The sequence below is a fragment of the Antedon bifida genome, chromosome 1 (assembly GCF_963402885.1).
Source record: "Antedon bifida chromosome 1, ecAntBifi1.1, whole genome shotgun sequence".
NCBI lineage: Eukaryota > Metazoa > Echinodermata > Crinoidea > Comatulida > Antedonidae > Antedon > Antedon bifida.
In genome coordinates this window covers 29,518,022-29,534,426 of record NC_136226.1, presented here as the reverse complement: position 1 = coordinate 29,534,426, position 16,405 = coordinate 29,518,022, and the positions used below count along the sequence as shown (strand labels likewise).

At 34.7% G+C, this 16,405-nt stretch overlaps 2 protein-coding genes across 3 annotated transcripts; one reads left to right on the top strand and one right to left on the bottom strand.

Moving 5' to 3' along the window:
- Positions 1-235: 235 nt before the first annotated feature.
- Positions 236-6,196, top strand: LOC144848845 (speckle targeted PIP5K1A-regulated poly(A) polymerase-like). Of its 2 annotated transcripts, none has more exons than XM_078705785.1 (8): positions 236-372; positions 568-758; positions 1,257-1,466; positions 2,615-2,860; positions 3,151-3,377; positions 3,822-4,051; positions 4,365-4,454; positions 4,900-6,196. In XM_078705785.1, the coding sequence occupies exons 1-8, from the start codon at positions 318-320 to the stop codon at positions 6,045-6,047; spliced, it is 2,397 nt and encodes a 798-aa protein (XP_078561911.1). In that variant the 5' UTR covers positions 236-317; the 3' UTR covers positions 6,048-6,196. The 2 variants fall into 2 exon arrangements, with proteins under 2 accessions (XP_078561911.1, XP_078561902.1); XM_078705776.1 differs by having other exon boundaries at positions 4,362-4,454.
- A 112-nt stretch (positions 6,197-6,308) lies between these two features.
- On the bottom strand, positions 6,309-13,565 carry LOC144848856 (protein arginine N-methyltransferase 3-like). Its single transcript, XM_078705797.1, has 14 exons — positions 13,522-13,565; positions 13,039-13,230; positions 12,384-12,433; positions 11,819-11,927; positions 11,118-11,304; positions 10,584-10,770; positions 10,195-10,316; positions 9,924-9,996; positions 9,143-9,248; positions 8,498-8,685; positions 7,972-8,058; positions 7,608-7,658; positions 7,088-7,175; positions 6,309-6,533 (listed from the first exon to the last, which is right to left on the bottom strand). Exons 2-14 carry the CDS (start codon positions 13,223-13,225, stop codon positions 6,424-6,426), a joined length of 1,545 nt encoding a protein of 514 aa, XP_078561923.1. The 5' UTR covers positions 13,226-13,230; positions 13,522-13,565; the 3' UTR covers positions 6,309-6,423.
- Between the last annotated feature and the right edge of the window lie 2,840 nt (positions 13,566-16,405).

The window sequence follows — 16,405 nt, the reverse complement described above, 5'->3', positions numbered from 1 at the left end:
CCGATCATTAGATATAGGCCTAGCATTTTTCTTAATGACCATAAAGAAATACGCCTAGTTGTAAAAATTGTTTATTTAAAAATGATAGGCTGGTATTTTCTTATAATGTATAACTGTAAAAAGGAGAAATCTATGTTTTTCAAATAATTTAAAGTTAAACAGTAAATGTGTTGACGATGAGTGTAAATAGCCTTTATTAAACTCAGTCAGGCATGCCACTGACAAACTATATGTTATACGTCCGTCGTACGTCGAGAGACGTGTGCAGTAAAAACATACAAAACTACTTTATTGTTAGTAAAGTTCCATAAACGAAGATGGCATCAAGCAACAAATTTCATTGTGATATCTGTAATTTAACTTTAATTTCAGGTAAGGTAATTTTAGGTTTATTTTATATGGCCTAGGCTAAGCCTGCCTACTACTAGTAGGCCTATAGTAGTAGTAGTACAGTAGTAGCTTGGTAGGCCCACCAGCCTCCAGACCTCCAGCTAGTTGTATAGGGCCTAGAGGGTCTAAAGTTCCTAAAGACTAGGATGAGATAACATGGTAAACGTTTTTCCACAGAGAAAGCAATGGAAGAACATATGAAGGGTAGAAAACACCAGAAAGTTGAAGAAGTAACAAAAATGAGGCAAACCCAAGCAAAGAAAAGTATATTTGTTGGTAATCTTGTGAAGAGCATGTCAGAAATTGAAATTACAGATTATTTTATGAAGGTTGGGTCAGTTGAAAGAGTTATCTTGGATAAAGAAAAGGTAAACGTTTGTCCACAGTCTATGTCTAGCTCATTGAGCACTTTATAAATATAAATTTATTAAGGATGTGCTTTATAGATTGTAATCATTATTACTGTATTGTTTGAACTCATTTAATATTCATTTAAAGATGTATTGTCCCCCAAAACATGAAAAATAAAGTTTATACAATCAGATTTTGAATAGGCCATTCTGCAGTTTTAATAAAGTTATTCACTTCTGTATAAAAAAAAATCAGCAGAAATAATTATTTCACTTATAAAAAGACAAAAGAAACGGTTAATTTTAACAACAAACCATTGTCTAACAGACAATTTAGGTATTTATTGCTTTAAATTACATTTTTTTCAGGAAAATTTTTTTTTTTTTATCCAGTTTTTGGTCAAAGTGAATAACTATTATGTCAAACAAATTTAAAAAAAATTTTTTTTAGGGGGACAATATATCTTTACAATTTTTTAATTCATAATCGTTTACACAGAAAATATTTCATTTCAGCATCGGTATGCTATTGTTGAATTTCAATCTGAAGAAGTTGTAGAACAAGCTCTAGCAACCAAGAAACATACCATTGGCGGTAGAAAGGTAAATGTAAAACAACGAGAATGGAAACCGGTAATGGGGAAACAAAAACAACCAAGTAAGAAGAAAAACACAAGAGGTCAGGTCGATGAAGGAGTCGTTGAATCGCTTGTAGCTTTGGACAATGTAAGTGTCTACCTAGTTTCTACCTTAAGTCTATCTAGTGTCCATCAGACGCTCCAATGTGTTTAAATTTCCGGAGTTTTCATAGGCGATGTCTTACCATACCAAACTACTAACTGTATTTTTACCCTAATACACATCAGTCCCATTCTTTATCGTTTTAAACAATGTTACTCCATTTCTTAATCTTATTGAATCAATGTTAATCTCATTCTTAATCTTGTTGAATCAATGTTAATCCCATTCTTAAAGACCCCTTCCCTGCAATTTTGGACGTTTTTTGGAAAATAATACATATATATCACTTTAAAAACATTAAACCATGTCATTCCTTGTCTTAAATGTACGTTTTATGGTAAATTATGATAAAAAGTGAGAAACAATGCACTACCTAAGTAGCTCGCGGCGATCGACCGCTCGTGGACGGTCTTAGGCCTAGCCTAGCTAGGCTTAGTTTTGTAGGCCTAGCTGGTAAACATCGGTAACGTACGAACATCGTACGCTAGCTATATACCTAGCCTGACGTTGTATAGTTGCTGCATTAATTGTCTTTCTATTTTTGCCAGACTCCGTTGATACAAATTGGGGAAAACCCGGTATTTTCGCTGAAAATTTAGGAGTCTTCCATTTGTTTTGGCCTCACGATCGATCGAAAAGTGGGCGAATTACAGGTGAAAAACAAAAATATCAATCCGCGCGCAATGCATTTTGGGATTTATAGCGGGCCGCTATAATTATTAGAATCGACTTATTTTTCACATTTTTAACCGTTTAAAGACGAAAAAAGTTATCGCAATAGGACCATATAGTATTATTTTTACATTAAATATAGTTTGTGATCTTAAATTAGATCTAAAAAACGTAGGGAAGGGGGCTTTAAATGTTTAAATTTTAACATCACCCCTAATACACACAGCTTCTTTCTTAGCAGTCCCATTCTTTATCTTGTTAAAACAATGTTAATCCAATTCTTAATCTTATTGAATCAATGTTAATCCCATTCTTAATTTTGTTGAATCAATGTTAATCCCATTCTTAAATTTTCACATCACACCCTAATACACAAAGCTTCTGTCCCATTTATCTTACAATGTTGATCCAATTCTTAATCTTATTGAATCAATGTTAATCCAATTCTTAATCTTGTGTAGGTGACAGAGCAAATGCATGGTCTAATGGCACAGTTACAGCTGTCACCAGATGATGTAAATCTTCGCTATTTAGTCTGCCGATTACTCCAGAGTGTCTTCCAAGAATTCATGCCATATGCTGCTGTTGCTCCATATGGATCATCAGTCAATAGTTATGGGGTCAAAGGTTGTGACCTGGACCTAAATTTAACGATAGATAGCAGAAATCTCATGTACGAGTTCTCAACACCAGATGCAGAAGATGAGGTTTGTTGTTTGACAAAAAAAGTGTGATGTGCCCAAATATGGTAGTGATATGCCAAAATATGGTAGTAATATGTCCAAATATGGTAGTGATATGACATCATCGTCCCTATGGGCACATCACATTTTCACATAAGGTTTGATAGTGTAGACAGAGCTTTATTTATATAAATAATACAAAATGTTTTCTGGTATTATAATATATTTTTAAATATCTTAGTTCAGATGTGATATGATTAATGTTTTCAAAACATGTATGTATAACATCATTAACAAATGTTTATATCCACTAGATTGTTGAGAAAATAGATAAGAAAAACCTAAAAGACTTTGATGAGAGTGAGATGATGGATATTGATGATAGTGATGATAGTGTTACCATGGAAATCATTTGCAAGATAATACGTCAACTGGTACCAGGAATGAAAAATGTTCGAGGGATTCCATTAGCCCGAAAACCAGTTGTGAAATTCAGTCATTCTCAATCAGGTCTCTCGTGTGATATTTCAATCAACAACAGGTATTGCGTCACATATTTATTTTAAGCAAATTTTCTATTCAGAATTCTGCTCATAGCACTGTAAATTGCCATAATTTTTAAATAGGGTAAACATTTGAATTGCATGTGTGCAGGAATGATTTCTGGTATTCTACAACACAATCAAGTAGATCCTTATCATTTGATTGGAGGATTGTTGGTCACATGATACATAAAGAGTTCATTATTCGTATATGCGAGTGCATTATTCGTATATGCGAGTGCATTATTCGTATATGCGAGTGCATTATTCGTATATGCGAGTGCATTATTCGTATATGCGAGTGCATTATTCGTATATGCGAGTGCATTATTCGTACATGCGAGTGCATTATTCGTATATGTGCATTAATTCTTGTTATATGCAATGTTCAAACATCTATTCGAGAAGTTATTTTTGTTGTTTGTATATTATCTTATTTATAGACTAGCATTGCGAAATACTGAACTTCTAGCTTTCTACGGCAAGCTAAATCCAGTTGTACGACCGTTGGTATTTGCAATACGTCAGTGGGCTAAAGTGAAACAGATTGCTGGCAATGTTGGAGCTGGACCGAAGCTTACCAACTACGCACTCACTCTACTAGTGATTACATACCTTCAGATGGAAGAGGTGAAAGTGCTACCCTCTGTGGAAGAGCTACAGGCTGCTAATGGTAAGGTTTGACAAATATGTAGGTCATGTAGGATTCTGGGTTAGAGTTAGGGCTAGAAAGGGTGGTTAGGGTGGGAAGGCCTTAAGTGAGATGGCATGATGAAATTACTCGAACAATTGGTAGTAGTTTGAAAAAAAAGTGTGATGTGCCCAAATATAGTAGTGATATGACATCATCATGTCCATATATGGGCACATCACATTTCTTTGTCACATAAAGTTTGATAGTGTAGACAGAGCTTAAGACTACAATCATATTGGATGGGTACTAGAGAGAGTAGGATCTGTGATGATTGTTATTGTTTTTCCAGAAGACGGCGATGAACGTATTATTGATGGCTGGAACTGTACCTTTAATTGTGACGTCAACAATGTTACATCCATCGCCAAAGAGAATTCTTTAGGTATGTGTATAAATATAATATATATATTTACATTCGTTGATAAGCTATGAATGACAATGGCAAGAAGGACAATTCTACATTATGTATTGCTTTTATATAATATTGAAATATTTTATTTATACTGGGCGACCTCTTCAGTCAAAGACTGGTCTGCCATGATCAGTGTACTAGTACACTGGGGTAACCCTATACTCGTCTCAAAAGATGTACTAGGTTCTTTAAAGTGCACATGAGCCAGATGTGTACACTGGACCTATGGTTTATAGTCCTTATCCGAGAAGCGAGTGAGCCTTGAACCCTTGCCAATGTTATGGCTACGTAATTATGGTTCCCATTGTCTTAATCGCTCGGCCACTCACTACTACATTTGGTATTTAACAATTATCCATTATTGTTCATTAAAGCAATTTTACAACACATCCAAATTTATTTTACTGCTTTTTAGATAACCTGTTGGTTGGATTTTATAAGTTCTATTCTGCAGTGGACTTTTCAAAGAATGTAATTTGCCCAAGAAAGGGCAAGATAGTGCCTATTGAAAGGTTTCAGGCAGAAGCAGAAGGTTTGGAAAAGGATTTCAGATGTGGGTGTTTAAATGTGCAAGATCCACTGGAACTATGTCACAATGTGGCAGGCAATGTCAATGAAAAGACAGTTAAGAGACTGGCTGGTGAGATCAAAGTGGCACAGGTGCGATGTCAGTCAAAGAGGTTCTCAAAATGTGATGGTGAAAAGAAGTCATGGGGTTTGATGTTGCTGGTGAAGGAAGGAACTAGTGACTCACTGAAAGCAGAGGTTACTGGTTGTTTAGAAGTGGGTTTCGGTAATTGCACATTCTCGGATGCGTTTAAAAGTAGATGGGACGGCAATCGAGATGGTGCCATCACGGAATGGGTTCATCAAGTCATGCTGTTTTATAAAACAGTGTTACAAGATGTTTTGAAATTTGATTGTCATGTAGAGTCTACAGATGGAAAAGACTACATGTTTGACATGAATAATCAACCCAAGGTCGAGGAAGTTAATATCAATAGTTCAAATGGTTCATTAAAAAGACACCTTGAAGAAGATTCGTCTCTGCCAACCAAGAAATTAAAGATGGATGGTGGAGAAGTACGCGATGAAAATCCACAGACATCCGACACAAGTCTATGTTCTGTAGATGTTTCCTTCATCTCTTCCACAGATTCTCATGCCATTGACATGGATGTTCAGTCAGCTACCTCATCTGTAATTTCACTTCCTGGCGAACCTCTTATCACTTACGTATGCAAGACTAAGTTCCCAATGTGGATTGGTCGACGGAAACACAAACGAGTATTGATGAAGGCACCAGAATACAAGTCAAACATCTTTGTGCTCGAACGTGCTGTAACTACCAAAGTGGTAAAAGAACAGGAGCTTATGGGCGATGTCAATTTCAAGTCTGGATCAATGAGCCTACAGTTGCATCTGAGGAAAGTGTCTGAAGATGGTAGTTGTAAACTTGTTCTCAAAATGGAACCAGTGACCGAGGAAATTGAATGCAAAAGTTTCTTTCATTTTTTTGATAATTTCTTTTTGAAACTGTTATCTGAACATACATTTCAGTAAAAAAATAACATTAATAAAAAGTGCTTAAAAAAGTATTTTATTTAGAATGTTTTAGATTTTTAAAAAGCAAAAATGTACTATATGTAAAAATTATTTTGTTTGTATACCATTTTATTGGTACACATTATATTATTTATAAGTAAGGCATACTGTACTGAACTCTTTTGATATTACAAAAAAGAATTATTTGTTTTAAAAATTGATTCATAAAAAATTAAAAGCATCATTTATCAATAAATGAAGTAAAGAGTAAATAAAGAGATGTTATATTCACAACTTTATTTTCAATAATTTATACCATGGCTAGAGACAGTTCCAAAGTACAGAATACAAGAGACATCAAATACATTGGTTGAAACGTTAAATTTAATCAAATTCATTGGACAATGTAATTAAAAGCTTCTCCATCTATTGTCAGTTTTATTATAAGTGCTCTCTTGTCTTTTGGATTCTTCGCACACTCTATGGTTCCATTTAAGACATCTCCTAAAAACAAAAAATAAATTTAAAACAAATTATGATGCTCTACAATGCAATCAAGCGGAACCTTATCATTTGATTGGAGGATTGTGGGTCACATGATATTAATTATAATAGTTCATTCTTATATAGCGCATATAAGCAAGCTATTAATGCACTGCACATTATTACCCCGGTCAATTATTGGGTCAACACGTATGGAAACATACTCCCATAATGCAGCTAGTAATCAGCACAAAGTTGTGTCTTGATCTAACCGGTACACATTTTATACACCTGGGTGGAGAGAGGCAAATGTAAGTATCTTTCCTAAGGATACAAGCAATGCGACGAGAGTTGGATTCGAACTATGATCTCACGATCAGTAATCCAACGTCCAACACACTGCACCACACGCCCTCTCGTGTTCAATAATTCAATAATACGATACTCTACGATGCAATAGAACATTAAAAAACGACTGTACTATTTCATGTCCATCTAAAATTCAGGGAGAAATCTGTTGCCAATATAGTAATATTGTAGAAAAATCTTTATAGATATACTGTAGTATGACTTGCCTTTTTTATGTGGTATTGGCTTAGGTAAAATGAACACAGTTTGTTTCCAGTGAGTTCTCTCACTAGTAGGACTGCAGGAGAACATCACCTATAGAAAATGTCAAAATTAAATAAAATACTGTAAATTCTCGGGTCTAATCCCACCCCCTATGGTTATGTCTGATTTCACAGGCATATCTCCAAGTATAGTCCCAGTATTGACTTTTGGTCTTGATGTAGGCCTCTCTCTAGCCAGTTCAGATGCTTACCAATAATTTTTTTTCTCTGAACCAGGGTATCCCTGGGTATAGTCGCACCCCACAAAAGTCGGCCCAATTTAATGTTCTAGGGGGTTGGGATATAGGAGGATATACGGTAATATTCAGTTTGAGGTTTAGACAGAAGCTAATAGAAACAGGCTCACCAGAAGTAGATGAATTTGCTACGGTAAATGGAGATAAGAAAGAATGAACAAGAATTGAGAAAGTAACTACAAATTTTAAATGTAATACAGTAACAGAGTGTAGGCCTACAAACTTACAGTTTTCTTGCAGTGTTTTTCAAAAATAACATCAAAATATCCAACAATTGCCTGAAAAGGAGAAGTTAAAATTTGTTTACTTTATTGTACACCGATGCTGTACTATTCTTTACTTTCTAAAGCTCTGGAACTAAGTCACAACGTGGCAGCAGGCAATGTCAATGAAAAGACAGTTAAGAGACTGGCTGGTGAGATCAAAGTGGCACAGGTGCGATGTCAATCAAAGAGGTTCTCAAAAATTGATGGTGAAAGGAAGTCATGGGGTTTGATGCTGCTCACTGAAAGCAGATGTTATCGGTTGTTTTTTTTTGTCAAACTAGTTTGATAGTGTAGACAGAGCTTAAAAATAAAAGAAATAACCTACTGTGCAGTTAGAGTCTCGTTGAATTTCCAGTTTAAAACTTGAAGTAAAATCTAAATCTTTAACATGGATACTGCAAATATCTACACACTGTTAAAAAATAAAAACAGTGAAAATTAAAAAAGGAATTGTTGAAAATATTAGGTATGTTTATTCCACTACCCATGTGTACATCCTAAGGAGATGAGAGTGTTTATATATTCACAAGAAAATATTGCAATGTGTTTCAAAACAACACAGCACCATTCGTTCACAAAGCAAAATATATGCTATAGGTTATTCCATCTCAGATCACCCAATCAGTTAAGCCCAGCCTCCTCCAATTTTGGTTAAATTTGGTACATGGATAATTTTTAAGTTAAAAATTCAAATTTTAACTTCATTGGACTAGCGGGTTCGAGATATCGCAATTTCAATTTTTCATTTTTTAAACGAAAAATGGAAATTGTGATATCTCAAAAACCGCTATGATGAGGTGACATTCCCGGCAGACAGAACTGTCTTAACACAAACAAAAAGCGCCACTCACCTTCACCATACAAGGCGTTGATATAACCGTATCCTTTTTTACATATTCCACGCTGCTTTCTTCCAGCACGCATGATTTCATACACGTCATTTTAAATCCGTAAACGTCGTTCCAAAAATCTACTTTAGAATCATGACTTTTTTGATCATCAATAGCAACAAGACGTAGTGTACATAGGTCAGGGTAGACTGCAATGAATAAAAATTATTAATGAATAAATACCTATAATATTTTATTTTCATACGCATCCAACAGCGAGCACAAACTCTGGATGGATAAACTATTTAATAATTTATCATGCTTATAAAGTAAGTCTCATTTGAGGGATAGGGAGTAAAGTTGAAAGAGTTGTGAGTTACAACCCTTGTAGGTCAGGATTGAACCCTGGACCTTGGGATTGGAAGGCAAGCACATTAACCACCAAGCTACAGCTCTACTATGTATTAATGTAGTTATAAACTGTATTTCATTGGTATAATACCTTAAAATACTATACAAGACCATATCCTAAAGTTTATTTTAAAAACTAAAAATTGTAACTGAATTTCATCTGGAGACACTATATTCTGAGCTAAAGCTAAAAATAAACAAGAATTGTTTGAAAAAAAAACTTTATGGATATGTTGTTAATTCAGATTACATTACCTGTACCATCTGGGTGAAGATATTTGTCACGAGCAAAAAGAACAGAATCCAACATTGACTCAAAGAGAAGAAAGTAACCCATCCACTCTGAGATGATTATATCGACCTAAATAGAAAATGACACAAATTGTAATACAATAATATATGAACAATGTACAGGAAAATACAATGCACACACAATGCATATTTGTAATAGGGCTAAAGTTAAACAAGTTGAAATGTTGAGCCATCATTATGAAGGTACAAAAACCTTTGAATAATAATAATAATAAATGTTCTAGCCTATAGTTTACACTAGTACTAGTACACTAACTTAAAGCCTAGTAAAATAGTCTGCACTACAGTAGCAAACTTTACAACATTTTTCTTGCAAACTTGGGAGTTTTACTTTTATTAAATTTGCAAACTAATGGCACCTACAAACATTTTGTTGGTAATGACTTAAAAATACAGTATATTGAAAAGCATTGCTGAAAGAAAAGATTTAAACCATGAAATAAACAGATATTGAAAATATGAGAAGAATACGTAAAGAGAGGCAGCTTCAAAGTTACAACCTGCCATCTGGAACCACATGTCCTGTACACAGTAGGACTTTAAGGCCAGAACTGCACTGATATGTCATCTTAAGGCCAATTTACACAGGAGAGCGGTAACAGTAATAAAATAGAGCCTCTGTTATTCCTTATGAAATGACTCTTTACACACAACACGGAGTGGCCGGGCATTGACATTACAGAGTAATTTGCTGTTTTGTGTGATATAATAAATCAAAATTGACCTGTTTGACCGGTAGCTTGACCTCTTCCATCTTGCCTTTTATAAGCATTACTACATTCTCCAATCCATTTTCTCTATAAAAAAGTACATATTCAATTTAATTTTATATTTATTTCCGTCTTTTACACAATTACGTGCTAACACTTTCAGTTTTCAAAAGTGGATCAAAGATTAAATACTGTAAATTGTATAACAAAAATAAAAAAATTGCCTATAAACTTCTGTAATTCATATATATATATATTTATCAATATTGCTTGTGCAAGTCGTACCTGACTATATCCATTGCATGGTATATGATTTCTGATTGGTCAATTCCAATCACCTGCTTCGCACCCGCTTTTGCTGCAAACATTGACAGGATTCCGGTACCACATCCCACATCTAGCACTACCTACAGAATAGAATTATTTTATTTCGCTTGTATTCCTAGTTTTCTGGACTTTCTGCATTCTCACCACTAAGGACAATCAAAGCATATTGATCGAAACGTCAAGAAACTCTTTTCAGAACTAATATATGTGGTGTACCGCAAACTTTATATCAAACTTTGATTTCGCCAAACTTTCAAACAATATATGAATAGAATTTAATTATGAAAAGTGTTATACTTGAGATGGTGCAGTCATAATGGTTATTTTTTTAAACAAATATTTCATACCTTTCCTTTAAATATGTGTTGGTTGTCATAAATAAAATCTCTATAACTTTCTGTGCGAACTTTATCCTGCAACATTTCTTGGTGAATTCCAAAATGTGCGTAAGAATCGAAATATGATTGGTCTTCTTCACCATTTTCAACATTTATCTGAACATCTTTGGTCTCAAATAAATTTTTTGTAGTCGACCTAAAAAACAAATCAGTTAAAACATAGAGTTATTATTAAACTATAAAGCTCTGTCTATACTATCAAACTTTATGTGACAAAAAAATGTGATGTGCCTATATATGGACATGGTCATATCACTACCATATTTGGGCATATCACTACCATATTGGGGCACATCAAACTTTTTTTTGTCAAACTAGTTTGATAGTGTAGACAGAACTTTCAAGTCAACTTTGATTACATTGGAAATTAGACTTTAGTTAATTATTATCTAATCTCTTTGGTCTAAACACATTCTATTTTGTTTGTTTATCCAGGAAATTAATTAATTAATTCTGAAACCAAAAAATTGTTGATCAACTCACCTAGCAAGGTTAAGATCTTGAAGTGCTTGAACCAATGCCTCTTCAGCTTGAGCAGCACGATGTTCTGCATCCTTCAATCGCTTTAATAGGCTGTTGTTATCTAGTTTATCTACGTTGATGTCATCATTTACACTACCATTTGTGTTGGATTCTGTAGTCATACATTCTATAGCCATAGACTCAATATCTAAAAGAATCAATTAGATCAATCAATCAAAAATAATGTTCATTTCCTCCTTTAAAAAAATATAGCAATTTATGATGATCATAATTTTAATAAAATAATTTCTATAGAGTGGGAACATTTTAAATCTACATGATGTAGACTGTGTGTACACTGGACCTACAGTTTATAGGCCTTATCTGAGAAGACTTGTTCTGCCACAAGAACCATGGAGTGAGTGAGGCTCGATGATCATAATTTTAATAAAATAATTTCTATAGAGTGGGAACATTTTAAATCTACATGATGTAGACTGTGTGTACACTGGACCTACAGTTTATAGTCCTTATCTGAGAAGACTCGTTCTACCACAAGAACCATGGAGTGAGTGAGGCTCGAACCCTTGCCGATGTTAATATGGCAAGGTATTACGGTTCCACTGTCCTAACCGCTTGGCCACTCACCGCTGTATTGATGACATCACAATAGCTCCTAAATTATCTGTATTGTGTTTCAAATAGCTTGGCATTTTGCTTACCATATACAAGCATGAGATCATTGTCAAGAACAGGCTTCATAAACTCATCTGCTGCCCAAGGAAGCTGACCGATTGGATAATTCTCTTGAAATTTAACTGGCTCTGGTTTCTAAGAAATGGAATAAAGAGCTAAGTTATATATTGTAGTAGAAGAACTACTATTAAGAGGACACCTTCCAGATCAAAGTGTCCGCTTAAAGGAGGAAGGGGAGGGGGGATTCATGAATTTAGAGGTTGGCTGTAGTGTTAAAATGTATACTGCCCTTGTTTCATTGGAAAGTGTCCACTGAATAGGAGTGTCCACTGAATAGGAGTGTCCCTTGAATAGGAGTGTCCCTGAAAAGAGGTTGGAAAGTATCCCTTGAATTATAGGAGTGTCTCTACTTAATTCATGTAAAGCTATCAAATTTTATGTGACAAAAAAATGTGCTGTGCCCATAGATATGATGATGTCATATCACTACCACATTTGGGCATATCATTGCCATATTTGGGCACATCACATTTTTTTGTCCAACTAGTTTGATGGTGTAGACAGGGCTTTAGAGACAGTTTTAATACATACCTGTAATCTGATGAAATTTATCATCTTTATGTACGAAATGCAATCAAGGTCTGTTTAAGAAAAGTTAAACAATAATCAGTATTAAATTTTACAAATTCTACTAATTGTTCATAATTTAAATTAAAAATGTAATTAATTAAATACAATTAAATAGATTGAATTTATTTTTATAATTATATTTTAGTTCAGGAACAATGAAAAATATTAATTATAGTATAGGCATAAATAGTAGTAAAAGTTATGGATTTCAGTTAAAAATAAAAATTATTTGTAGGCCTACAGTACGACACAAATAATAATATTAATAAGTACGCACAAAGAACTTATAACACAAGAATCTCCTGTTCTTCAATTTGCATTCAAAACACAGTATCGGAAGTACAGGGTTAAAAGGTCAAACTGGGCGACGCCATTTCACAGTATGGAGCAGCGCCCCCTCCAAACTAGGAAGTCAATTACTCTACCCCCTAGAGTATTAGCAGATCCTCTCTATGATTTTTGACTTTCTAATTTGATGCAGGCGCCCTACTCCATGGCTCACAAATGGCGCCACCCATTAGCTCTATTCTATCCCACAATGCCTTTCGAAATTGTTACGCGCATCGGACGAACAGGAGATTCTTGTGTTATAAGTTCTTTGGTACACATAGCATACCATATTTTTTCTGTACTGTTAAGATATCAAATGAATGCACTACATTGCAATGCTGTAGAACTTGTTCGGCCGATGGGAATATCCGTGAACAAAACAAACACGGAGATTCCAAATTCATTGGTTCATCTTCGAAGTCATCCCAGGTATTATCTTCATCTATATCATCTAAGTCAGGAAGATCATCCATTTTGTCTAAAATATTATGACGTTAATTATTTAAATGATTACATTCAAATTCCGCTAGGCCTACTACTACATAGTTAGAATACCCCATAGTTACAGTTAGCAGCAGCACAGGACAGAAGCAGGCTGGAATGCTGCTGCTGTAATAAACAAGAAATGTGCAAAAGCCAGCGTAGGCCTAGGCCTAACTACTGTGTACTACACAAAACAAGACCTATCTTAATTAAAACTGGCCTAATATACTATATTATATTATGCTGATATATTGAAAATAAGTAAAGATCTTATCGAATTAACAACCTTTTTATTTAGATAAACAACGTGATTTTGTACACACAGGTGCCCACATGGATAAAAAAAATATAAAACAACAGAGGGCGACATATGGATTTTAGTTGGATTCGGTATTTGAATGACATATGTACATTAATTAATATTCGCCTCATTAATATTAATGTACCGTATACCGTAATAAAAATACTGTAATAATAAAAGTTTTGCTCATACATATCATTTGATACTCTAGTACAGTACTTTTATTGAACGGTCGTCGGTGACTTTCAAAATAAATCAATGTTGAAAAATGAAGAACATGTCTATTCTACAATATAAAGTATGTTACCGGCGTCGTAACGGGATCCAGTCAAGTCGCCCCATCGCAAAGTCGCCTCATACAAAGTCGCCCAATACAAAGTCGCCCCATCGCAAAGTCGCCCCAAAACAAAGTCGCCCCGGCACAGTCGCCCCATCGCAAAGTCGCCCCATTACAAAGTCGCCCCAACGCAAAGTCGCCCCAACGCAAAGTCGCCCCATCGCAAAGTCGCCCACGGTTTTATTTCGGTATGATTATGAAGCGCCGCCGCTTGTAGTACGCTGTAGTCGGTTGCGTTTGATATCGATTGCGTTGTTACTTTGGTCGCGCTAAAGTAAATGTCGTATATACATTATAATGTTTATCCTATTATATACATAATTTGTGTTTTAATTTTTATTTTACAGGTTTTAATGGAGTGATGTGCTTTTTAAAAATCATTAAAGAAATAGTCCCTTGTTTGAAAGTTCTAAAAAGATTATCCCTGATTTATAGTTTCGAAAATGTTAATTTAATATGATTTTAAAATTAGTTACCAGAGCCACTATTACGAATCTTTCTTCAACCTACGCGTGGATACCAGCTCATTTTTAGGATAATATAATAAATGTGTAGTAGGCCTTCGTATAGATTTACAGTAGTTAAAACAATAACAGTGTTGTAAGACAATGAGTGTTATAGGCTACTTATTGATCATTTTGCATTTATTGACAAGTTATGTGTCTTAATTTTATAATGACTTTTCAAAATGAAGAAAGAAAAAAAAAATTTCATCACCGATATGATTGTTTTACATGCAGGTATTTTTGTAAAATTCAAAACGCTACATTTTGACCATGGAATAACCATCGTACAGTATCGTGTGCGTGTTTTTTTAAAAGGGGAATCCCCGACGGTCAGCAGAAAGACGTAGCAGCTGTGAGGAAACAGATACCAGAAGGCGCAGCTCCGATTGGTTTCAGAGAATGTTTCAGATGGCGAGTCGCCTTTTATTCAACAGCACAATGATCATTTTACTGAAGAAATTCTTTTCAACCCTTTTGGTTATAGAACATTCTAATTATCATGCCTAATAAATATCCTCATATCGGGTGTTTATTTAATTTTAAATTAAACAAGACAGTGAAGAGGCACGGAATAATACGTACACGGACGTACGACGAATACACACACGCACGTACACGTACGTCATCATTTACGACATATAGTGGTGATATGATGCAATTTTATAATGGATATAATGATGGGATTGCCTTTCCAGGCTTAGAATCAATGTTCATTGTAATACTATGTATATAATAGTAAACTGAATGTTTATAAATAAATTGTTTTACGTAATTTGTTGCATATAAAATAAAAGACACAGACGCAGCCTACGTTTCCTATAAAATATTTCACATTTAAATAATTATGTACTGTTAAATGACATTATGCTGGATAATACTATAATCTTAAACTATGTTTACAAATTGTCATTTTTTAAGGCACACATCTTTCTCATCATACTGACCTGTAAAATAAAAACAAAAATCAATTATTAATATAGGCCTAATAATAATAATAAATATTCATCGACCAAAGTAAAAATAATCTAGATCGTATAACATCATTTTATCGCGACCAAAATTAAACGCGACCGATTTCGAACGCGACTGATATCATCGTAAAACTCCGGCGGGGTTTCCCCATCTTCAGATGGTGCGTTGTAGTGCGACAACGGCGGAGTAATTACGGGGGTTTCCCTCTGGTAAGCTAGCACGTTAGTGCGACCGCGGAGTGATTAGTCGGGGTTTCCTCTCTGATGATGGGGGTGCGTGCCGATTGTGTAACCTGAGACTACATGGCGGGGCTTCCCCTTTTATGCATACACGTTCCGTGTTATTTTGTGTATCATTGCGACATTTTACGCACTTGTAAACTATTTTTTAACGTTTTGGGGCGACTTTGCGATAGGGCGACTTTGTGATGGGGCGACTTTGCGATGGGGCGACTTTGCGTTGGGGCGACTTTGCGATGGGGCGACTTTGCGATGGGGCGACTGTGTCGGGGCGACTTTGTTTTGGGGCGACTTTGCGATGGGGCGACTGTGTAAGGGGCGACTTTGTATGGGGCGACTTTGCGATGGGGCGACTTCCCAAATGTCTACATCAACATAATATAATCGATGAATTTATTTATTTTTGTCTTTAACATAATTTAATATTATTATATTTTTGTCACCTTTTAATACAGTTACTGATTTTTAAAATGTATCACATATATTTAAAAGAACATCTCAAAAAGGATATTACAATTAAAATGGTCCAGTAAAGGAAAACGGAGAAAAAAAGAAATAAATGTTGGGTCATTCGTGTGAAGCCAATTGTTTGGAATATTCATGGTAGTATACACTATTTTACCAGTAGTTATACCAGGGAAGAGTTAATGTAATTTAACTCTTCCCTGGTTAGTACATATATCTGCCTAATTTGAATTTCTGTGATGTATTTTGTATAAGCTGTGCTTCATGCCTATTTATGCTGTTGGTTGACTTATATGAACAAATAAATAACCCGCAATAAATTAGGCCTATGTCAATATATACTATATTAT

Excerpts from the sequence above, each read along its gene's own strand:
- LOC144848845 (XM_078705776.1), top strand. The coding sequence starts at position 318 with ATGGCATCAAGCAACAAATTTCATTGTGATATCTGTAATTTAACTTTA. Across the intron at positions 2,861-3,150 it reads CACCAGATGCAGAAGATGAG|ATTGTTGAGAAAATAGATAA; the intron begins GTTTGTTGTTTG and ends TATATCCACTAG. Across the intron at positions 4,455-4,899 it reads CGCCAAAGAGAATTCTTTAG|ATAACCTGTTGGTTGGATTT; the intron begins GTATGTGTATAA and ends ACTGCTTTTTAG.
- LOC144848856 (XM_078705797.1), bottom strand. The coding sequence starts at position 13,225 with ATGGATGATCTTCCTGACTTAGATGATATAGATGAAGATAATACCTGG. Across the intron at positions 9,249-9,923 it reads TCAAGCTACCGGTCAAACAG|GTCGATATAATCATCTCAGA; the intron begins GTCAATTTTGAT and ends TTTTCTATTTAG. Across the intron at positions 7,659-7,971 it reads AACGAGACTCTAACTGCACA|GCAATTGTTGGATATTTTGA; the intron begins GTAGGTTATTTC and ends TCTCCTTTTCAG.